Raw genomic sequence first — 25,445 nt, forward strand, 5'->3', positions numbered from 1 at the left:
TAGTTTCCTAAAATAAGTAAAATATAATAGTATAATCATGGAGCTACTGAGATGTTAGAATATAAGATTTTTGTCTCATTTTTTCCGCTCTCAATTTGCAGATATTCATAATAGTATAATCATGGAGCTGGTCAAGAAAGTTGCCCATGGAGGATCTACAGTTCCAGATAGTATTGCAAAAAGATTTGATCAAAAAAGTTATACTTATGTTTCAATGTAATATAGGATGATGATGTTTGATACTAATGGATGTAGAATGATGATGTTTGATGCTAATGTATAAATTATTATTATTAATTTATGTATTTTTGGCTTTTTATATAATGTTTTTAGATTTAATGAAATATCAGATCGAAAAAATAGGAAATTTTAAATATAAATACAAAATAAAAATTGTAATATAGACAAAAGAATAGACAACGGGTTTACTAACTGTTATCTATCAGAGAATAGACAACGGTTCACTGACTGTTGTCTATCAAAGAATAGACAACGGTTTTTCGACCGTTGTCTATCAGAGAATAGACAACGGGTTTCTAGCCGTTGTCTATGACCGCCCTCCAATAGACAATACTCTCATTTACAACAGTTGATTTTCTAATAGACAATGGGTTTTGTCCGTTGTCTATTAGCGTTTTTCTTGTAGTGCTAGGACATAAGCACGGTTCTGAGCCTCCACAAGTGTCTTCCTCCAGTCACGCCTGGCTTCCCTATAGTCTTTTTCGTACCCTGCCTTGAACCTCATAAGGCTCTCATGGCTCTCCCTTGTCACCCTTGTCAGTTCAGAGGCCAGGGACGACTTCTCCACCTCTACTTGGGCCAGCTTGGCCTTCAACTCAGCAATCTCTGCCTCAGCTCCACTCAGGCGCTCCACTACCCCAGCGACGGCGTCGTCACGCTTGGCAATGTCCGCCTGCTCTTTTTCTCTCTCCTTCTCCAGCACATCATAATCGTGGATGCGCAGGATAGCTCCCCAGAGCCGAGACTCCACCTACAAGGAAATAGAATGGATCATGTCAGAACAAAGAAATACTCTTCACTAAAGGAATGATTTTCTTCAGAGAAACGGGGGCCACCAGAATAGTCAAAAGGTTAATAACTTAAATTTTTAGATAAGGATACAAGCTGCAAAATACCTGAAGAGCCGTCTGGGCAAACAGACTTGCCAGAGCCCCTCGTGTCAAGTTCTCCATTTTCTCCTTGTCTTTCGAATGAACACGAGAAGACAAAGCATCAATAAACCCCTGCCCCGACAAACTTGAAATCGGGCCAGGGACAATATCCTCCGATTCATCAACAGCAGGGACCACAGCCTTGCCCTTGCCCTTTCCCCCAGCAGAAGGAGGGACTTTCGAACCACCAGCAGACTTCTTGGCTGGAGTCGCGGACTTGCCAGCCTTCTTCAGGCTTTCCTGTCTCTCCTTCTCACCCACGGAGATCAGAGAGCCCCTCTTCCGCTTCTTCGAGAGATCGGGAGTGGCGGTGTCCTGGGCAGAGTTGGGAGAAGGAACCTCGTCAGTAATGTCCACAATTTGGACACCTTTTCCACCAGTACCAGATGCGTCACCAGTACTGGGGCGTCTGCGCTCGTGAACAAGGCCGCCTGCATCGACCTCCTCTGCATCAAATGTGCGTGAGGCTTCCACATTTCTCTCTGCGACCTCTGCCACAGGGAGAGTGATAGCCTTCTCGGACCCAGTGGGTTGAACAGGAAGGTCCGTGCGGGAAGCAGAGCCCTCCGATCCATGTTCCCCACTGCGGGTGGGAGAAGCAACGGCAGCCAAATTGGTTCCGCATTGTTTCCTCCAAGACATGTCTGCAAATAAAAATTCTACACCGTTAGAATCAGGGTAACAAAAGTTAATATAATTTCTAACTCATATTTTTTACCTATTGATTTCTTTGGATATAGGGAAAATAAGCCATTGTACGCCAGAGCTGAATTATTCTCAGCGAGATATTTACAGGATAGGGGCTCAGCCTTATTCATGGCATTAAGGTGGGCTATGACGCCCAGGTCAAAATTGGAGGGAGCGGCCTGAGAGGCTGGTTTATAGGTAGTCCGAGGATTATGCCACTCCAGCTCCAAGGCGCCATAATCGCGCCAGGAACCAACTAGGGTGCGCACGTAACAGTAATTGAACAAAAAATTCTTGTCAAAAGAATTTAAGGAGGAAAGGAAGGAGGTGGGATATTTCTGAAGACCGACAAAGCTATACAAGGGACTGCCCTGCATGCGGAGAGATTGGGTCTGACAGAATAGCTTAGCGGTGTCCCCAACACCATGGGCTCGGCAGAGAATATGGAAGGCATATAACCTTCGGATGGCAGAAGGGGTAACCTGATAACAGGGGATGTGAAAATGGTTGCAGACGTCAACCAGAAGAGGAGGAGGAGGAAGCCTTAGGCCAGCGTCTATCTGGGCTTGCCAGACGGCTATTGTTTTGTGGTCACGAAGTTGTTCCGGGGGTTTCGAGGCTTTAGAGAAGGCCTCGAATTTTAAACCGTCAGGGAAACGACACTTGTTTCTCATCTTTTCCATTGCCGCGAAGCTAAGGCGAGAAGCGGAGACGGGTTTAGGGGGTTGGGGAGCCTTTTTAGTTTTCTTTTTAGGACGAGGGGGACTAGAAGTAGTCTGAGAGTCACGTGAAAAAGAGGGGGAAGGAGGATTTTCAAAACCCTGAGGCTGGGGGGAGGAAGATGAAGAATCTCGGGGAGAGGGCGAACGCGAGGGTTGGGGAGCGGAAGTGGAAGCCATTATCAGAAATTTTAATCCTAAGGTTTCTAGCACGCTCAATCAGAGCACCAACAAATATACCACTACACTACAACTGATCACAAATATCGGGAGAAGAGGATACGCGAGTTACCTAGGTCAGGAAAAGATTGGCAGTAAAAACTGGAGCGGAGGAATCGCGGGAAAACACGCCGGAACAGGAAGAGAATCGCCGGAAATCGCAGATGAAGGAATTAGGGAAAAAGTGAAGAAGATGAATAGTGGGAAGTAAAATTTCGAAACTGACTAAGTAACGTACGCGGGCAACTACCACCATACGGGATGAATGACGCGTGGCATACAAGAATTAATCAATGGCTAAGAATTTCTACGGAGAGACGAAAAGACGCGAAGGTTAAAAAGTAACCTCGGGGTACGGAAAAAGTACTGTAGAAAGGGCGGGCATTTAATGCTAGTGACGTCATCCAAGCGGGTGAATCCTCTGACTAGTTGCATCGTCCCAGAGTGAACTAGTCAGACCAGGGGAGGGAGTAACAAAAATGCCAGAGAACAATTTACAGGGCCTACCTTTATTTTCTTATAATATAAGAACTCTCATGTCTTCATAATTTGCAGGGACCAAGGAAAACAGCATAGCGCTGGCTCTAACAATACTTCGCTGGTTGAACACGAAGAATACCCGGTTCAACCAGACTAGAGGGGGGAGTGGTTGATGAGGAGTGATACGTGCAGAGTAGGGAAATGATGCAAATCAGAGGAATCGACTCCACCAGCGGAATAAGTATGGCAGAGGAAGCGCACTCGTCAGAGGAAATTATCCTCGCCAGAGGGATCTTATTCACTAAAGGCATCTTATACACCAGAGAAGTCACCCTCGCCAGAGAAGTCACCCTCGCCAGAGAAGTCACCATCGCCAGAGAAGTCACCTTCGCCAGAGAAGTCACCGTCGCCAGAGAAGTCATCCTCGCCAGAGAAGCAGCCTTCGCCAGAGGAACTACCTTCATCAGCGGAATCGCCAGAGACGCGGAAGATTGCCCGCGTGAAGACAAATTTACCGACATACCCCTCTATCACGCCAAGCGCATGCACCACGGATGATTTTACTATTTTGCCCTCCTATGTAGTCTATAAATAGAACCTGAGCTCGTGTATTGTAACTACGCTATCTCTTACTTTCAAATACAACAGCTAGTTTTCTCTTGAGCTCCAGTTTTCCCATTGTTTACTTTGCCTTGTCCGATCATCTACACTAGGTATAATCACGCTTATTATTCTTTAGATTAGGTGTTGGTTTATAGTTTCACCAGGTATCGTACCTCATCTAGTTATTCACATCTTAAGATTTTTGGATGCAGAGCTTATGTTCATACTAAGAAAGAAAAGCTAGAACCCAAAGCCTTAAAATGTGTAATGTTAGGTTATCCAAAGAGTGTGAAGGGTGACTTTGGTGTACTGAATCTGGAATGAGAAAGGCGGTTATCAGTAGAGATGTAATATTTGATGAATCTCAGATGCAATATAAACAAGTTTCAAATTCAGAAAATAAAAAGCAACTAACTGATAAAACTAAGGATCTAGTACATCTAGATCAATTGTTTGAAAAGGATTCAGGAGTCTCAGAATTAGTTGGAGCTCTTGATGACATTCAAGATAATTCTTAGAATGATATTGAAGAAATCAATGAAGACAACTTGAGTTCTTATCAGTTAGCAAGAGATAGGGTAAGCAGACAAATTACTCCACCACAAAGATTTGGTCATGTAGAGATGATGTATTTTTCTCTAAGTGTAGCAGAAGAGCTGGAGTATTAAAAACCCAAACCATACTCAAAAGCTATGAAGGGACCAGAATGAGAGCAGTGATTATTAGCCCTGAGAGAATAGATGAACTCTCTTGAGAAAAATGGCACCTGGATTTTGGTATCAAAGCCAATGAACAAGAAACTTGTCAGTTGTAAATGGATTTATAAGAAGAAAGTTGAGTTCATTGGGAAATAGCAGATAAGATACAAAGCAAGACTTGTTGCTAGAGGTTTTACACAAAAGGAGGGCATTGATTATAATGAAGTTTTGTCACTTGTGGTCAATACTTCCATCAAATAAATGTTATCTGTTGTGGCACAATTTGATATGGAGCTTGAACAAATGGATGTGAAAACTGCATTTCTACATGGGACATTGGAAGAAAAGATACATATGGTTCGGCCTAAGGGTTTTGTACATCCTGGATCAAGCAATAACGTGTGTCTACTATAGAAAAGTCTGTGTGGCCTCAAACAAAGTTCAAGGCAATGGTATACAAAAATTTGATGAGCACATGGAATTAATGGGGGAGTCAGGAGATTTTTTAGAACAGTAACTTATGTTGATTTGGAAATTAGGACAAAAACTTTCGGACTTGTAAAAATAGGACACTAATTTTTTTTAGAGTAAAATAGGACACTAATTAATAAGTGACGTAAAAATAGGACATTTCTCGGCCGATAATTGACCGAGAAATGTCATGTGGGTGCAACACTTATTAATTAGTGTCCTATTTTACTCAAAAAAGAAATTAATGTCCTATTTTTACAAGTCCGAAAGTTTTTGTCCTAATTTTCAAATCAACCTAAGTTGTTGTCCTAAAAAACCCTCGAACTCTTAATGGGGTTTACAAAGTCTGCCTATGATAATTGTGTCTATCTGAAAAAAAGGAAAGGGCTGACTGTTGCTTACTTATTACCATATGTTGATGATATGTTAATAGCAAGCAAGGACAAGGCTGAGATTAACATCATCAAAGAAGGTCTCAATCAGGAATTTGAGATGAGGGATCTTGGTGAGGCAAAGAAATTTCTGGGAATGGATATACTGAGAGACAGAAGAGCAAAGAAACTGTGGCTATGTCAGAAAGATTATGTTTTGAAGACTTTAAAAAAAAATCAACATGCATGAATCTAAGGCTATCTCAGTTCCTCTAGCAGATCATTTAAAGCTCTCAGATAATCAAAAGCCCAAAACTGAAGAAGAAAGACATCAAATGAAAAATGTACCATATTCAAATTTGGTGGGAAGCTTGATGTGTACCATGGTCTGCACAAGACCAGACATTGCTCAAGCAATCAGTGTAGTCAGCATATATATGGTGGATCTAGTAAAAGAGCACTAGGAAGCTCTTAAGAAGGTTCTGAGGTATCTAAAATAAAGTACAGACAGAGCTATACTATTTCAAGAAACGGAGAACCTGAGTGAACCATTTCTAATGGGATACATTGATTCAGATTATGCTGCACATCTGGACAACATGAGATGAGATCCTAATCTGGTTATATCTTCACTCTATTTGGCTCTGCTGTCAATTGAAAATCCTCTTTACAATTAGTTGTAGCTCTATCAACCACAAAGATCGAGTACATGGTTGAAACAGAAGCAGTCAATGAAGCAATGTGGTTAAAAGGTTCGGTTTCAGATTTCGGTATTGAGGAAGATTCTGTGGTTTTGAGATGTGATAGTCAAAGTGCATTGTATATCTTGAAACATCAAACTTTTCATGAGAGATCAAAGCATATTGATATTAGAATGCATTTCATAAGGGATGTCGGAGAAAGATTTGGCTAAAATGGTGAAGGTTGGTATAGAGGAAAATGCAGATGATGAATTAACCAAGGCATTGCCAACTGCAAAGTTTGAGCATTGTTTTGAGTTAGTGAGTTTGCTAGCTCAAAGTTAAGTTTGAAAGAAATATTTCGAAGGTAGAGTTTTAAGTTGTTTCTGCAAAGCAAGATGATAGTTTGAACAAATCAAGTGGAGATTTGTTATTTTTGATTTGATCAAACTGAACGTCGCGTTTTGTGTCAAATAAATAAGAGTGCGTTTCTACGAAAGGGCTTGATTGCAAATAATCTGATGCGGAGGGTTCTAATTGCAAAAGAAATTTTTAAGTGAGTGATTAATCGCAGTCATTGATCTTGATCCTACTGCTGTGACTTAAGGCTGAGCCTTCATCTTCTTCAGTCAATTCATTCGCCATTTATAGTTGCAAAAGCTTGCAATTTGCAGAGTCATTTTAGAGTTTTATTTCTTTGTTTTGTTCGAAGTCTGTTAAGACGAAGAACTTCTTGATAGCTCTATTGATTTCTGTTGTAATCTCAGTTTGTGAGCTCTTAAGACGAAGTCTGTTAAGACAAAGAACTTCTTGGCCCGTGGATGTAGGTCGTAAGACCGAACCACATAAATTTGTGTCTGCAATTTTAATTTCTTGCGCCATTTTACTTTACAATGTCTTTCTATGTTGAAGTATAAAGTCTGAAGGCATTAAATACCAGAGTCTGGTCATTGTTCATATAAACTTTTTTTTTTGCTCGAATGAAATTTTAATGAGTTTAGGATTAGAGTTGAAGTTAATTGTTATATTATAAATAGTTGTTCTCCATTTATATGTTGCATCCAAAAATCATAGTAAAAAATCTTTGACTTTAGACCCGGATATATTCTCATAGATACGAATTGGGTAACGAATTCTCATGCATTTTTATTATTTTGTAATTATTTGTGCATGTTATTTTCTGACACTCTAGACTTTTTTTAAAAAAAATTAACAATATTAAATAAAGAAACTTAAAGGTCGCGCCACAGGGGATTCAAACCCAAGACCTTTGGTTTTAGGCATTAACCCCTTACTGCTTAGCCAACACACACACACACTAGACTTTTTTCTTAGTAGATAGCAAGTTCGTGGATTGAATATCTCAAGAGAGACAAATGATCACATACAATTAATTGCTCAAAAATTGCATGCTTCATCAAAAACATTTAATGGTATTTCTCCTTTTAATAGGAAAAAGATTAGAATGTGCATAATAATCTCTTCATCCCAAAACTTAGAAGGGAAACAAAATGCATGCTTCAAAGCAATAGAGAGGTATTGAAGCATAATTATTTGCTTTAGTTTGTTACGGAGATTATTTTAAGATAAATATTTGATCTCACCCTATCGTTTTAATGTTTTAAAGAAAATATCTCACTGTTAATATAAGTGCAAACAGATATCCAAAGTATGAAAGTTGGGTATTTGTGTCTCTATAAAATAATTTCAACGCCCAAATTTTGATGTGTACCGCTGGATGTCTATACTAGCAAGTCGGCATGGTCTTTTTGATATATGTGAATATCTATTCGATTTAATAAAAAATCTACCTAAACCTAACTCCTGAAAGAATTAAAATCCACCTAAGCGCACAACATGCCCAATTAAATGCCTGAACAAGTATTTCATTATATAAGCGAGAGATAGCTTAAAATTTCTACCTTTCTTAGAGCAACCAGAACAACTTGTGAGCCAGAATTCATAAAAGAATCAAAAAACTTTGTATGTTTAAGGAGAGCTTCGACATCGACTTCAATGTAAATGCCAAACTGCGATCTTTATAAGATTGAGTGTCCGAAACTAAAACAAATTCCTCCGAATCGTTGCTTAAGGTGTACACTGGCACTTTAGTGTGTCGAGGCATCGATGAGCTAGATTTCTCTCATTCATATTTATTGATTGTGTTCTTCTCATTATTCAAGGACGAACAATGATTTAAGTTTAAGGGAGATGATAAGTACTCATTTCGTGTGGTTTTTATTGGTTTATTATTGCTTGAAGTGTTGGAATTGTGCTCGAATTTGATATCTTTTGTTATGAATTTCATATTCTTTTGTGATGTTATGTTTGAGTATAGTTTTAGCCATTTTTGTATAGATTTGCGTGTTGTGAAAGCACAATATTGATCACCTAAAATAGAAATTTTATTTTAAAAAAAGATCGAAAAACCCTTGAGTGCACAGACGCTAACAAAGGGTCGGGTCACAAAGGATCCGTCTAAAAGCAAAACAAAAAAAACCGCGTTAAAAACACTAGCGAAGGACCACAGGTAGTCAAAAACAAAGAAAATGAAGACTATGAGGAAAAATTTAAAAAGGCGTCCTCGTCCCCAGCATCTTCATCGTCCAACATATCTCCCCATTTTTTCTTTGTTGCAGAGACCACTGCCGACATAGTTCGGGCTGCGTCGGAAGAGGAGTGAATCACAAAGTTTTACAGGATCGCTCCGCCAGACTGAGCATGCTGCACTTTATTCAAAAACTCCACCGGCGATGGAGTGTCAAGAACGGCTTCCTACAAAGCGGCACCAGCAGCACGACCTGCTGCTTTTTGGAAATTCGAAGACATATCATTCTTGATTATACGCCGGAGTCGGTATTTGATAGAGGAATCAAGAACCTTCCCCTTCTTGGAAGCCCCCTTTGGTCGCCCTTGGCCGCGAGTTATGGGGGGATCCTCCGTCGTCGCCTTTCCTGGCGTCACAATCAAAGCCAGATCAGGGTTGCTACAGTGCGTCGAGGTGACAGTATCAATCTCGGGAACAATAGCAGTATCCGTTTGTTGTTGGGGTGGAACAATCTCACCACCCGCTATCTCCATATCCTCTCCACCCTGGCTGTCCTGAATTATTAAAGACTCAAGTACAACAAAAGAATTGGCATGAGAGACGCAAATATCTGAAGCTCGGCCTATAACAACAACCAGAGGAGATAGGTCTTACCGCAGGGCAAGCTTAGCCGTAGCTTCCTTCTGAACCTGCAAAGAGACAACCTTCCCCGACGAGCGGCCGTCCTGGTTCGGGGGAAAATCCATCTCATCATCCCAGAGTGAAGGATCCCAAGTCGTGGGAATCGGAATCCCCCCCTCATCAGTAGCAACAACCTCAAGAGAAGCAGGTTTAGGTCCCACCTGGCGCCAATCAGAGTGCTGCTGCTGGCCGAGGGCCGCTCCGGCCCCTTTGCCCTTAGCATTTGTCTGAACCGTAGTGTCTTTGCCCTCTTTAGCTCTTCTGCAAGAGTTAGTAGCATGGCCAACAACACAACAAGAGTGACAATAATACGGCAGGCCCTCATATCCAAACTCAACCACAAAAACACGATCACCGCATTTAACATCAAAATAATCAGGCACAACCTTAGACACGTCCATCTCGACCAAAACTCTAGCAAAATGACCCACAACAGCATGCGCAGATATACCATCAACAACTAAAGGGGCGCCAACGTGTTGAGCAATACCCGAAAGCACCTCCGAGTGCCAATACTCATGAGGTAAATTAAAAATACGGATCCAAACTTGGAATAAAGAAGTCGTCGCCTTATATGGGTCAAAATTTGGGACCCATGCTTGCAGATGAAGGCGCCAACGTGTCGAGCAATACCCGAAAGCACAATATTGATAATGAAAGCCCAAGGGTCAAATATGATGAGTTTTGGACTCAAGAATTGAGGAAACGATCACGAAAAGATGGTGAATCAAGCCAAACAAATAGCCCACAACCATGCTCTGGGTCACCGAGGTGCAGCGTTAAGGAAGGCATGGGCTCGGCAACTGCCGTGAAGGTCGACAATGTCTCTGGAAGTTTTTGACGAGCTTGGCGACCTAGGAGGCGATCGCCGAGGTGAAGGAGGAATCAAAGCTTGAGCTCAGCGACCCATGTGGCAATCGCCGTGCTTTCTGTGTTTTTGCCAGTTTCGAGCTTTTATCTATTTTTTCGGCTTTTAGACTGTTTTTTTTCTCGTGGGCTTAGAATTTTATTGTTTTCTAGTTTTTAGAGCTTGTTATGCAAGATTGAAAATTCGAGTTAATCACGTTGATTTTATTCCAGGTTTTATTTAATTTAATCTTTTCTATTGCTTTTTTTTAATTATATTTTTGGTTTATTTTGCTATGTCTGACTAGTTTCTTTTCTGATTTTAGGGTTTGTATGTAGTTGATTGAATTTTTGTATTTGATTTATTGATATTAACTTGCCTTCCCATTCTCCTCATTTATGATTCATGGTGCCTAATTCTTGGGAATTAGCTGATCAATAGTTTGCATGTTTAGTTGTTAAGTTTGATACTTGAATGTGATAATTATTCAACCGATTCAGGAATGCATGACATGGTTTACCTTGAGATTTGAATGTGATAGGTGAACTATAGTTTTATGTGAGCTATTTGGAGTTAATTTATTCTATTGAGACTTGAACGTGATAGGGAGTTTATTAGTCATTTTTCATACTTGTTCGTTTGAGAAGATAATGAATAAGATAGTGATCTTTCATCAGGGTTGGATTAAAATTGGTAATTAAAATCAATATGTTAAATACATAGGTTTAATTAACGTAAATACATTCTCTAGAATCAGTGTTTTTATTATCTGATTTATTTCTTTGAATTTATTTGCATTAATTGAGTCTAGTCTTAATTCGTCATATTTCTATTTAGATACTTGTTAGGATTATTCATAGCAATTTCGATTATTCAGTCTATGTGGATACGATACTCTTGTTGCTTGCTGCCAATTACACTGTATTAGTTGTAATTTATATTGCTAGTAAAATAGTGATCACACCGGAGCTCCGCCGGAATTCCGAACATATTTGGCTCGACAGTCCTTCTTTCGCAACAGCCAAATGCACAACCGCCTTAACTTAGATTTAATCGAGTACATTTGGGCTCGATTTGGTCTAACTTGTACCATAATTAAATTATTATAATTTTATTTTATTTATCGTAGTGTATTTTAATTAATGTAATGTTGAAATTTGAAATTTAATGAAATGTTCGATTTTAAAATTGAAGAGGTTATTTTAATGAAACAATAAATGAAAATTTCAAAGCTTATTTTAGAGCTCATTGGTATGGAATGGTGCCTCGTAAGTAAGGTGGTCAACTCTCTTAGAAACCCCCAAAAAAAATTATTGGGATATGAATGCTCTTACTATTTGCATCTGTCCACAAAAGATTGTATGTTCTTTTTTTGAAAACTACCCATTATATTTTAAACTCCATTCACACTTAATATTTACAAAATACTCAAACCATTTAACTCATTAATTTTGATGGGTCCTTTTATCCACTCAATTTGATGGCTCCTCTTCTATACTTTATATAGTATACATCTTCTAATTATTTATTAAACTCATGCCTTCCGCTACACCACATAATTTTCGTGGAAGGAATGAGTAAATCACCATATTTTGAATTTGAGTTGGATTTTTTAATTGGAAACATCGGCTCCAAGCCTCCAACCAAACTTCAAAAGTTAATCTTCAATAGCAAATGTGCTAAGTTCATAATCCAACAAAAAACATAGAATTACTTCCTTTTAATGCTCGCACTCCCTTAGAGCATCCACAATGGGCTTACTTGATAGCCTACTTGATAGTAGGGGACCACATTGAGTAAAGGAGGCTACAGTGGAGTTACTTGATAGCCTACTTGATTTTTTTAGTTTTGATTTTTATGGTTTTCATTTAAATTTAATTGCTTAAATTTAAATAACACAATTTAATTCAAATTTAAATTGCATTAATTTAAAATCTTACAACATATCAAAATAAAAACCTACTCTAGATAAATCTACGACGCTTGAGCACTTCTTGGACTATGTAGTTGTGCAATGTCCTTTGTGCATCCGTCATGTGCGTAGTATTCGTGCTGTGGAGCTTCATATCAAGCTCCTCCCTCTTGAGCTCGTTCTTCTTGGCGTACTCGGCGGTGATTACTTTCAAGTTCTGGTCGGACCTGTCCAACCTCTCCACGAATTCGGGTGGAGGCTCCGAGCTCTGCGACGCCTTCCCCTTCCCCTTCATCGCTCTTGCCACCTTGTTTCCAATTGGCCGGGAAGACGAGATCTCCTTGCCCGACGCCGAGGTGGTGAATTTACCTGCCTCCGTAGTCTTCGTCATTTTTTAGGAATGCACGTTTTCCTCGAGGTACATCGACTTGTGGTTGTTCCGGAGAATTTTCACGTGTTCCAATAGTTGAACGCGCTCTTAGTTGGGCTCCTACCTTTGAAGAAGATTTGGGTCTTGTCCCAGAGCATGTCGTCCGAATGGCCGAAAGGCCACCGGGTGCGCGTCTCTGTCCAAATTGCCTCCCAGAGCCGCACATCCACGCTCACTCGGGCCCAGTGCCCTTGAATTTGGCGGTGTTTGATGTTGGCGCCGATGAGGGGGTTGACACGGTCGAGAATCCGTGTCCAATATGCCTTCCCCTTTTGATTGATCCCACGGATGACGTCGTTGGGCTCCTCCGTCCAAATTTGGACGATGAGGTCCATCTCCTCGAGGGTGTAGGTATGACGGATAGTCCTTCCTTTCGTCGGCGCCTTCTTGTCATGCTTGATCTTGTAGGCGATTTCCTTCCTCCAGCCTCCTTTATTCGGTTTGGAGGAACTATGGGCCGCCGGTGACTCCTCCTCGCCGGTTGGAGAGTCCTCACCGATTAGAGGATCATCCCCCAAGTTGCATCCCACTAAATCGGGATGATAATCGACGAAGAGATCGGGGCACCAATTTGGATCATATATGTTTTGGTTGTGTGGATCCATGGAGGTTGATAGACAGAGGAAGAAGATTGAAGGAGATGGAAGTGGAAGAAGATTGAAGATGGTGGAGAGATTGGAAGGAGTATTTAAAGAAGAGAAAAAAACAAAAACAAAAACAAAAAGCACAAACGGTCAAATGGACCGAAAACCAAAAAAAAAAATTAACTGCCATTTTTTAAATTTCAAAATTTGAATTTTTTTTTTTTTTTAATTGTGGCGCGTGTAAAACATGCGCCTGATTTTAAGGCCTATCGTGCTTACCCTATCGGTAGCACTCGAGTAGGAGGGGCTGCATCGCCCTGCTTGATCTCACCCTTACTCGAGTAGGGGAGATCAAGATGCTCTTAATCAACCACTCCATCCATACGAAAAAGAGAGTGCACACACGAGATGTGTGTTGTTTGTGTGTGTGTGTGTGAGAGAGAGAGAGAGAGAGAGAGAGAGAGAGAGAGAGAGAGAGTTTCAAAAGCAAAAGACAGAAGGTGGCGAATCTTATCCCCCATCTACAGCCTAAAAGATAGTCATTCCAAGACATCAAAATTCAAAACACAACAGACGATAAAACTATTCAAACTGACCACAAGCACAAGTCATGAAAATATTCAAGTCCAGCAGCAAATTAGCATTCATGATTCTGTGTTATTGAACTAATGCATAGCTGATCTAAAAAAAAGAATTAATGAATAGCAACAAAAACTAATAATATCGTTTAAGAGAATGATATATGTGCAGTGTTGATAAAATAATACAGGCAGTGGTTTGCACAAATCAAATATGGTCCTTCCAAAATACACCAACATAAAAGTATTAAACAACTTTATTCCCAGGAAAATCAACTCCTCTACATCCTACCAACATAACATGTCAACCCTCAATTCCACTGGCCAAGCACTTCCCACGTGTGCAAAAGAAAATTTGAGACTCAGTAGCCATGGCCAAACAGGGACAACATACTTATAATTCTTAATTTAAGGAAAGAATAGCAACTCGCATCAGCCGAGATTTACTCATCTAATCCGCTCTAGACTGACCAGCACGAGATGAGAGGATGATGCCAACAATGAGACCATAGAGAGCCAAGGCTTCAGCAAAAATGAGGATAAGAATCATGCCGACGAAGAGCTTTGGTTGTTGTGCATTGGCTCTGTCATATAGAATAGCAAAGTGAGTGCATATACCATTGTAATCTCAACAAGACAATATGCATAAAAAGAAAACATAAAGTTAATCTCTTCTTCTGGTTGAGGAAAGCAGTTATAATCAAATGCAACATAGGTGCAACATAGAGTCGCAACCATATCTCGACTGAGAATGGAAATGGCCAAAGGTGCACTAAACAAGAGAACTATCTGATCTCTTTCCCCATGTAAGTTATAACCATGCCCCAGACCCTCCTCATACTTCTCCAGTTCACCTTTAAGCAACCCTTTAGTAGCATAACATCTGGGCATTGTAATTCAAAAGTTATAGATATACTTCTAAAGCAGATCCCACTCTGATCCATACTATGTGAAAACAAGCATACTAGTGATAACCTTGAAAACTAGAAGAAGAATCTAATGCAGAAGGTTTCATTCACTAGTATAATAGTTGTGAGTAGTACGATAAAATAGCCTCCGAATGAAGATAACTGGTAGGAAAAAGTATATGCCATTGTCACATTGAACTCAATGAAACTACTAGTCATGTCGCAGCTTGTTATACCTTCATCAAAGAAGAGGGCTAAAACTACTTCATAAATGTAGTGAAGCATTTAGCAAGAAAGATCCAAATAATCTAGAGTAGGAGTTGCATGAGCACAAAATATAACACAACATTATCCCGCAAACTTACAAATTAACACACTCAGCAATCGATTATATATCAAACAACAATTTCCCTTTCAAATTACCTAACTGCAAACGATCAGTAAATCACAATCAATAAACCAATCATGGAGAGTACAGCTTAACAACATCAAAGCTAAAAAACTACTCCTGACCCAATCGATGAAAAAGAAGGAATTCAACAATTAATCAGAAAATCTTTGAAATCTAACAAGGATCGAGGCACAGAAATTACCTAACACCAGCATCACCAACGATTCCGATGGCCATACCGGCGGCGAGGCCGGCGAGACCACAAGCAAGTCCAGAAGAGAGGTGAGCATAGCCATCAAACAAGTAGTAAGACTTGGCCTTAGGGTTAATACCGGTGCTAATAATCACAGCAATAATCAAACCGTAAATACCCAAAACACCAGCCATGACCACCGGAACAATAGACTTCATCACCAGCTCCGGCCTCATCACGCCCATCGACGCCACTCCGACGCCGCTCTTGGCGGTGCCGTACGCCGCTCCCATACCTACACAGAAACAAACAGTAATCGTAAACAACTTTACAGCAGTTATAAGTTTAGATCTGGAGAGGAGAGGCGGATCCATGGAGCAAGGGGAGCTTACAGGAGAAGACTAGAGCGGCGGCGGCGCCGAGAAAGCCGAAGAACGGTGCCGTTTCATCGCCGCTGAAGGTAGACGACATTTTCGATCGGTTTGGATTCCTGCAAAGATCGGATCTGAGATGATCTTCTCTGGTTTTTGGTCGAGACTTCGCAGAGAGAGAGGATTGTTGTACGTATTTTAGAGCTTCATTATTATATGCATCTATCTGGTTGATTGGATTGCGGAGTGGAGGGCCTCTCCATCACATCGATTCGTCTCTCAATTACATTTTTACCCCTCAAATCGCTATTAGAGCATCCGCAATGGGCTTACTTGATAGCCTACTTGTGGGTTGTGTTATTGAGTAAGCAGTGTTGCATTGGGGTTACTTAATAGTCTAGTTGATAACATTAGTTTTGATTTTTATATTTTTCATTTAAATTTAATTGCTCAAATTTAAATAATATATTTTTCTAATAGTTAAATACGCCATCAAATTTAATCTCTCTCCTTAGATATCGTTCCTCCGCGTGTACTGGGCGGTGAATGCCCTCATCTGTTGGTCGGACCTGTCCAACCTCTCCACTATTTCGGGTGGAGGCTCCGAGCTCGTCTACGACACCGACGTCTTCCCTTTCCCCTTCGCTGCCGCCTTGTTGCCAATGGGCCGGGAAGAAGAGATCTCCTCGCCCGACGCCGAGGTGGTAAAGCCGCCCTCTTCCGTAGTCTTTGTCCTCTTGGAGGCGTGCACGTCTCCGGCGAGGTACATCGACTTGAACTTGGGATTGTTCCGGAGAACTCTCCACGCATTCCAATAGTTGAATGCGGCCTTTTGTGGGCTTTGACCCTTGAAGAGGATTTGGGCCTTGTCCCGGAGCATATCGTCGGAATGGCCGGAAGGCCAATTGTTGCGCGTCTTTGTCCAAATAGCTTCCCGGAGACGCACATCCGCGCTCACTCGGGCCCAGTGGCCTTGAAGTTGCCGGATCTTAAGATCGATGATGGGGTTGACACGTTCGCGGATTCATCCCCAATACGCCTCCCCCTTCTGATCCGTCCTACGGATGGCATCGTTCGTCTCCTCCGCCCAAACTTGGACGATGAGATCCGTATGCTCGGGAAGGTAAGTATGACGGATCCTCACTTCCTTGTCGTGCTTGATTTTGGTGGCCATTTCCTTCCTCCGATCGCCCTTCTTTGGTTTGGAGGCACTCTGCTCTGCACTGACTGGTTCCTCCTCGGCTGGGGTCTCCTCCAAGTTGATTCCTCCCATATCGGGGTGATAATCGGCGGAGAGATCGGGGCACCAATTAGGATCATAGAAAGGGTTGTGTGGATCCATGAAGGAATAAAATTAGAAGAGAAATGAAGGAGAAGAAGAAAATTGGAGAAGAACAAATGTGAAGAAAAATGGAGGAGATGGGGTTTTTTAAATAGGAGAAGAAGAAAAAAAAATGGAAACAGTCGGTCAAAGCACGGAGATCGAGGAAAAGCAGTCAAAATTTTTATTTAAAATTCGAATTTCTCTATTTTTTTTTAAATTAAGGCGCGTGCATTGCACGCGCCTTCCCTCTCCCCCCATCGTGCATACTCGAAGATTCAAGTATCCCTCGAGTAGGTGCCCCCTGCAACGCCCTACTCGAGTGCAACGCTCTACTCGAGTAAGGGCGTTGCCAATGCTCTTAGCTTTTTTTTTCCTACTTTTATTTTCGGTTTTGTTACTTTGTATTTTGTACTCCACAAGTGAGACGTTTCTTTTTGGTAGGAAATTTAATTAGATAGTGTTTAATTGTTATGTGTTGTAGATTTATGATTAAATGGATTTAAATAATTAGTGTTTTGAAATTAAATTTAAGTCAAAATTTAAATTAATTAATTAATTTTGTAATTTCAGCTTATTAATTAAATAATTAAAAAGCAATCAAAAAAAATGTAATCAAAAACTTCAAAATTGAATCAATTGAGCAAAAAAACAATCCAAATAATCCCATGTATGAATCATTTCTATGTAATCCAATAAAGCAATCCAAACAATTGAGCAAAAAAATTATGAAAATCATTTGTATGTAATCGAAAATTTCAAAATAGAGCAAAAAAAAATCCTAAAAAAACAATCAAAAACTTCAAAATCAATCAATCGAGAGCAAGCTGTGTGAGAGGAAGCTTGATCCGACCGCCACCCTACCACCTCCCTCAGTGTCGCCAGCCTCCGTGTCTCTCTCAGCGCCTTCGTCTTGTTCTCATCACCGCTTTCCTCTGCGTCTCCGCTTTCTTCTCAATGTCTCCTCCATTTGTGCCTCTGTCTTCTCTCAGCATCGTCTTTCCCTCACGACGTTGCCCCTTCAATTCCCTCACCCCTGAGATTTGGGGAAACCCTAGTTTCAGGCAGTAGCAGCTAATTGTTGCAGTTTTGAGTCGAAGATGCGAAGAAGATTTAGAGAGAGGTTGAGAGGCGTCGGTGGTGAGGCAAGATTGCTGGTGAGACAGCACTGTGGCTGGAGATGAGGAAGAAATTGGCGGGTGTATGTGTTGATGTTAGAGCACTCCCAGCAGATCACCTAAATGCATCACTAACTCTAAATTTAGGCTAAAACAATTGAAAATGAGATAAAAAATGCATCCAGCAGATCCCCTAAATTGGATGGGGCCCACAAAAAATTTTACACCTACCTAAATTCAATCTTAAATTTACACCCACCATAAATTTATTTTAAGCTTATAATTAGTAGGACCCACACATAATTATTATTTTTATGTAGAAAATAGGAGATCTGGTGTATGCATTTATAAAATTGAGATCCTAAAATTAAATAGGGAAGCTTTAGGGAGGAATATAGGAGCATAATTTTGGGATTTCTGCTGGGAGTGCTCTTAGTGTGTGGGCGTGTGTTTGTGAAGAAGAAATGAGAGTTGGGAAGAAAAGAGGAGTTGATTTACTTAAGTTAAGAGGTGCAATTAGTTTTGCTTAGTAACCTCCTAATTGCCCTCATTATTTCTAAAAAAATGAAATGACTCACTTTTGTTGGGACGACCCAAAAAAGAATATGCATCACTTTCGTTGGGACAACGAGAGTAGCATATAATTCATCTAAAACCACTTTACTTCATAATTTATAGTCATTTAATTCACTTTATATTTTTTGGTGACAACATATGGAATGGAACATTATTTTGTTATGTATCACTTTTGGTAGCACTGATTTTAATAAAATGTTAGATGAGTGTATTGAGAGTTAAAAAAGTGATCCACTTTATTATAAAATAAGAGTAAGATATTAGGAATTGGTGGTGGGGTAGTGTCCAAAAATAATAAATGCAAATTCTTATGGGACTTCCCAAAAGAGAAATAAGGGCACACTCTTATGTGACGAATGGAGTACTTTACATAATTCACTTTTCGATAATTACGCTTATGGCTTGTTTCGATAAATTACCAAAAAATCTCAGCGACAATTTTGCAAATTGCGCATTGTAGGATTAAAGATAGGTTCAATATGAGTTTATAGAAAGAAAAAAACTGCAAAATGATTAAAAAGCTAAGAAGAAAAATAGAATTAAAAAAAAAAGTGATCTTGGGTGCAATCGGTTGTACTGTACAATTGAGTTGACCCGCACTCAGACCCTGACCCGCATCTTAATCCGAACCTGCATCCTGACCCAAATCGTGTAAATGACACTATTCGGTTATACAATTGACACTGCTTGTAATTGACACTATTTTGTTATATAAATGACACTTCGTATAAATGACACTATAACATTGTAAATGACACTGTGTATAATTTACATTATTCATAAATATAAATGACACTTCATGTAATTGACACTATAAGATTGTAAATGACACTGTAAGATTGAAAATGATACTGTTGGGAGCTTAATGAAATATCCTAGCCCTTGTTTTGATGATACCAAAATGCTTAGGTTTTCCTTGTAATAGACTAGAACCTTTCGAACTCAAGTGTTGGAGTTCACCTTCTAGTTTAGCTAGTGTTCTGAAGACTGAAGACTGGAGGAATGAAGAATGAAGAACGAATGACTAAAGACTGAAGACTGAAGAACTCGACTGTTGTTCGCGATTAAAGGCAGAGTTAAATACTGATATTTGACTAAACGAGTTTCTCAATTGAAGGATCAACTATTACTGATTCACTAATGCAGGCCACGTGGATTTAGCGGACTGATACTAAAGTCAAATATCAGTTAAACTTCTTCCTCGGACTGATACTCCAGAAGCTAAAAGGAAGCCACGCACTCCAAGTACAGCCGCATTAAATGTAAAGATTTTAAGGATCGTCCTTTCTCTGCAGAGCATTCTTTTTTGGTGATTACCTTTTCAAAGACGCTTTATCTCATGTACTTAAGTAGCCGTTTCTCACCAAACAAGGAACCTCGAAGATTGAAGCCTCAGCCAAGTTCGAATTTCTCTCCAACGAATGAATTCTTGAAGACCATCTCCGACAACTGATCTATTCAAGACCTCTCCTATAAATAGAGCTCGAGGAACACTTCAATCTTCACCGATTCAAATACACAAGCTGAAAACGCTGCCGAAATCGCCACACAGCCAATCAAAGCCTTCCAAAGTTTGAATCGAAGAAGAGAATCCTAAAGCCAAAATCAGTCTACTACAGATTACATATATTCTCTTAGAACCTTAGGCAAATATTGTTTATCCAAAGCCTAAGTTACCGATTACAGAGAGCCTGTTCTCTGTGATCTTGTTGGCAATTTTCGAACCTCCTTTCAACTGATCGAAAAGAGAGTTTGAGCCGAGAAGAGTTCAGACCAATGTTTTCACTACAAGAGATCTTAGCAGTCGCAGATAAGACATTGTTGTGTCTTAGCGAGCTAAGAGTGTTTGAGAAATCCAATCCAGTGTGTTGGTACCGAAAATTTGATTTTTAGTTGTTCGGTTTGTTGTGCACCCGTAAGCTGTTCGGTTTTCAGTTGTTGGTACTGAAAATCCCAGAGTATTTGTCAGTGTGATCAACTGACCGTGGATGTAGGAATTGGATTCCAAACCACGTAAAAATTCATTTGTCGTTTGTCGTTTTCAGTATTTACTTTCTTATCTGCGCACAAACTCTTAGTTAACTGAAACTGATTTACTGCAAAGTGAAACTAAAATCTTGACAACGTGTTAATCATAAAGGCTATTCCAAAAGAAAAAAAATTCCGCTGCCAGTGTTATAAGTCTAACTGATAAATTTTCGGATAGTCAGTAAGATTCATAACACTCCTCTATTTTATAACTAAGACTGAAGCCTCGTACTTATCAGTTAAAGTCTTGCACTTAACTGATATCTCTTTACTGAAGAGAGATTCAGTATCAGTCTTCAACCTTTGGAATCAAAGTTTTCCTTAACTCTTTCAATAGTCAAAAGGTTGTGTTTGTTTTGAAAAATAGCCTATAGGTGTACTCCCCTCCCCCCATACACCTATTCTAGACCTTCCGGGACCTAACAGATACTATAACACTTTAAAATATTACAGTGTCATTTTTATAACCGAATAGTGTCAATTACATGCATCATCATTTGTATAACCGAATAGTGTCATTTACACGATTTTTGGTCACTATGCAGGTTCGGATCAGGATGCGAGTCTGAGTGAAGGTGCGGGTCAACCAGGTTGTACTCAAGTTTTTGTGTAAAAAAAATTGACATAGGCATATGGGACTAGCCGACTAGGGTCACGATGTGGGTTGAATAATAAAAATAGCATACACGCCACATGCATAGCATATGAGACTTTGCATGATTGATTATATGCATGATTGAGTATTTTTTATCCTTAAGGGCATGTTTGTTAGCTTATTTGAGATAAAGCAAGATAAATAAAATTCAAGATATGTATGGTATATAAAGTAAGATTAATAACATAACTTAGAGCATCTCCAGCGCTCGTGTCAAGCGCTGGGTCGACGCGGGGCGAAGAGGGAGCAGCCGCACTGGAGACGCGGCGTCGAAGGCAAGACCCGGGGCGAGCGGCGAAGGAGTATGGCGCATCCTTCGGACGCGCCCAATTTTAAAAAAAAAATTCAAAAATCGTTTTTTTAATTTAAAAAATGACCGTTGGTTTTAATTTTTTTTTTTAAAAAAATCGACCGTTGGCAATGGAACGACTATTTTGATTTTCTTTTTTTTTATTTTTTTTTATTTTTCCCCTTCTATAAATACCACTCTTCCACTCTTTCAAATTCACCACATTCTCAACTACAATTCTCTCCCAACAACAATTCTCTCTTCTACATTTTTAAATGGATCGTGAATTCGATGAATAACTCGAGCAACAAGGCGGATCGAGGCTTCCAATGATGGGGTTTGCTCCATTTTCACAAGCCTCCAATGTCTTGGCTACGGGAAATGTTCCCACGCCGGCGGCAAACGCCAACGTCCAAGAAGAGCCGGAGGAGGTGAAGCCGAAAGCCAAGGGCACCCGCGCTGCATATTCTAGCGAGGAGTCCGAGCTCGTGGCAATCCTGTGGGCGGAGGCAACCCACAATCCTATTTTGGGGACCTCCCAAAAGTTGCTCCAATATTGGGGAGCAATCGCGGAAAAGTTCAACGCGCTCAATACGTCGGGAGCGCCGCCGCGAAAGCCGGATCATCTCAAGTCCCACTTCGCCCGTGTCCAAAAGGAGACGAAATTCTTCGAGGGCTTCTACAACACTTGCAAGGACAATTGGGGGAGTGGTATGAGCGACGATCAAATCTTCCAACAAGCCCAGACGATGTTCGAGGCGAATTTCAAGAAGCAATTCTCCTACGTCAAAGCTTGGAAAGTGCTTCGTGAATGCCAAAGATTCACGTCGCAAGCCGGGGATGTCCACTCCGCAAAAAATTCGAAGGGCTCCGATGGTGGAGCAACCACTACTTCTTCGGAGCCGAGTGTCGCGACGAGACCCCAAGGCCAAAAAGCAGCAAAGCGAGACAAGGGCAAGGCGAAGAAGGGAGAAGGGTCTTCGGGAGGAGGTTCGACGTTCTCCGACGCCCTCGAGAAGGTGGCCGAAAGCATGAGGGAGCATGCTCTCAAAACAGGGGAAATCGCCGAGGTCAAAAAAATGCAAGCCAAGATGAAACGGGAGGAGATGGATATGAAGCTCTTGAACAAGGACACGACGGGTATGACGGAGGCACAATTGACCTTGCACAACCACCTAGTCCAAGAAGTGCTCAAGCATCGAGGGCTTATTTAAATTAGGAAATTATGTTATTTTTTATTTTATTATCGTATTTTAATTATGTTTTTAATTTTATTTTAATTATTGTAATGTTTAATTTTATTTTTAATGAAATTAGAAATTTTAAAATAAAAGTGTAGAAATATGAATTTTGTGAAAATGGGGATTTAAGCACCCACCTAAGACACAATGCATTGGAGAGGGGTGTGTCTTAGGTGGGGCCCACTCCTAAGACACCCCTCTAAGACACCACCATTGGAGGAGCTCTTAGTGTTTGATAGATCAAGATTAAAATATAGATACTATGAATTAGTTGTTTGATAGTTTAGATTAAAATATAGATTAAGTAATCAAATTACCGTTCTAACCCTATATTAAATTAATTGATAAACTGAAGAAAAAAAAACCAAGGAAAATTCGAATGGAAAATAACTCCCAGCGCCCCGCCGCCCCTTCCCTCCCGTCTCCGTCCTCCCCAGCGCCCCGCCACCCCCTCCATCCAGTCTCCCCTAGAGCCACCCTCCACTCTTTTCTGTGTCGAGCCACCCCCTCCCTCCCAATAACACCAATATATACATACATTGTACCATATTATACAAGATAGGAAATTTTCACTTAGTGGCAGGCAACAGTCAATCACAATCTCAAGCAATGGAAAACTCCGCTTAATTGTAATTGGAGAGAGAGAGATGATATATACATAGAGGCAAAATAGAGTTATAATAAAACGAGAGAAATTTTCAATATCACAGCTGAATTTGGTGAACTTTGGGGAAAAAGTAAGGGCGAAGGCAGCGTCCATGGCGAGGCGACGAGGGTCGGTGAGGAGAGGGGTCAGGGGGGAGGGGGGACTTCGGCGAAGGAAGGGGGAGGTGAGATATGAACCCAAATCTTCCAACCATCTTCTCGAACCAAACCCAGCAGCGTCGAAATCGAATCCAAGAATGAATTGATCAAAACATGGTCAATGGCTTCAACTATCATTCCCAAAAAATTGATGCTTTGCAACTGAAATTGAGAGGGTAATTTTGTAAACCTAAAATCTAATCAAGGTTACTGTAGCAATCTTGATTACAGAACGGGGGGTGAGCGGCGGATCTAGAATCAAGGTGGAACCGTGAATTTAGTGCGACCCTTGCCCTAAACTCGGGCCTGACTTATTATGTATTTATGCTATCAAACGAACGGATAAACCATGTTACCTATCTAATTTGCCCATAACTGCTCTATCAAACGCGGCCTAAAAGTATAATTTCTCCAAACTCACCTTTTTTATGGGATAAGAACTTATCAAGTAAAATTAGCTTCAAGGACATTGGGATATCCCAAAGTTTCAATCCATCAAAGTAAACAAGGGATTCGTCTTACTATTTTTATCTATCAAGATTAATTCTCCAAAGTAAATACCCTGAAAGTATTCAAAACTCACAAGTCACAAGTTACACTTTTATAACTTGTGAATTTTTAATATATTGTGCTCGTGAGTTTACTTTCGTTGTTGTTGATTTTGATTATTGAAAAATTACTTTCAAGTTTTTGTCGCAACATCCAATTATTCAATGTTCGATGGCACACTTCAAGGTTGTGAAAAAGTAGAAAAAAATTGGGTTCGATGTAGCACACCATACTGATAGATTTTAATTCCTAACTCAGTCACAACCGATGAAGAGTCATGCTTGTGGGCTGGGTGATACTAAATTCGAACTCTTTATCATGCATAACAAACAAGTTATCAATGGAGAAATTCTAAAAGGGTTATACATAACAACACTTTAAGGGCCCGTTTGGTATTGGTTTATACCCTGTATAAGTTAATTTAATCTAGAACTATACTGTGTTTGGTATTCTGTTATACTTATGCGGATTTGCCATGGTTAATACCAAGGCCCGGTCTTATTTCTCCATATTAACCCCGCCTAATTATCCGACCTCCCCCCCTCCGACAAATTTTACCTCGCCAATCTGTATTGATTTTTTGCTACCCTTATCACTATTTTCGAGGAAATTTTTTTTTGCCCTAGTTTCTCACTGCCCCCAACATTACCATTCGCCCAACATTACCATTCGTCTCTGAAGCTTCGTGGGTGAAAGAAACACAGCGGCTTGCAGAGGTACTCATCGGAAACCTGAAGATCTGGTGGAACAACAACATTGGGGAATCATCGGCGTCTTCCAGAACAGGTATGCCTGTGTTTTTTTCGAAAGCAATCTGTGTTTTTTCGAAAGGAAGAAACAAATTTTCTTGTGTCTGTGTTTTTTCGAAAGCAATCTGCTATGCCTAAAAAAAATTATGATTTCTGAAAAAGGTTTAATGAATTAATGAAACAGGAGGGGGTCTCGTTTTGGATTTTATAGAAAGTGTTCAGACTTTAACTATGGAAGACGTTAATATGTTGAATAGGATCCCCAAAAGTGTTATCGGCTATACTCGAATAGGATATGCTCTTCAATATTATGTTGAGTTTTATTTATTGTATCTTTTCTGATAAATTGGCATAATTTGCTCTCCATTCTCGCTCAGTTTCTACTTTCTCTGAACCTTTGCCAGATAGTGTGAAATTTTGAAGTTTTAATGGAATTTCTTCATGGCTCGATGGTGTTGAAACGTATTTTGTTATGTGGAAAAAAATCATGTTATTTGGGGCTATGTGTTGTAGAGATTTTAATTTGGGGGCTATGGATTATGAAGTTTTTAATTATGGGATTATAAGTTATA

General features: G+C 40.2%; 2 protein-coding genes across 2 annotated transcripts; one reads left to right on the forward strand and one right to left on the reverse strand.

Annotated features, from left to right (window-relative positions):
• Window positions 1-13,800: 13,800 nt before the first annotated feature.
• Window positions 13,801-15,891, reverse strand: LOC130986623 (V-type proton ATPase 16 kDa proteolipid subunit). Its single transcript, XM_057910081.1, has 3 exons — window positions 15,565-15,891; window positions 15,182-15,467; window positions 13,801-14,264 (listed from the first exon to the last, which is right to left on the reverse strand). The coding sequence occupies exons 1-3, from the start codon at window positions 15,641-15,643 to the stop codon at window positions 14,132-14,134; spliced, it is 498 nt and encodes a 165-aa protein (XP_057766064.1). The 5' UTR covers window positions 15,644-15,891; the 3' UTR covers window positions 13,801-14,131.
• A 5,971-nt stretch (window positions 15,892-21,862) lies between these two features.
• On the forward strand, window positions 21,863-23,818 carry LOC131025630 (glutathione S-transferase T3-like). The gene is made up of 2 exons (XM_057955426.1): window positions 21,863-22,600; window positions 23,807-23,818. The coding sequence occupies exons 1-2, from the start codon at window positions 21,863-21,865 to the stop codon at window positions 23,816-23,818; spliced, it is 750 nt and encodes a 249-aa protein (XP_057811409.1).
• Window positions 23,819-25,445: the final 1,627 nt, after the last annotated feature.

The sequence above is a fragment of the Salvia miltiorrhiza genome, chromosome 5, assembly GCF_028751815.1.
Source record: "Salvia miltiorrhiza cultivar Shanhuang (shh) chromosome 5, IMPLAD_Smil_shh, whole genome shotgun sequence".
In the NCBI taxonomy this organism is placed as follows: Eukaryota; Viridiplantae; Streptophyta; class Magnoliopsida; order Lamiales; family Lamiaceae; genus Salvia; species Salvia miltiorrhiza.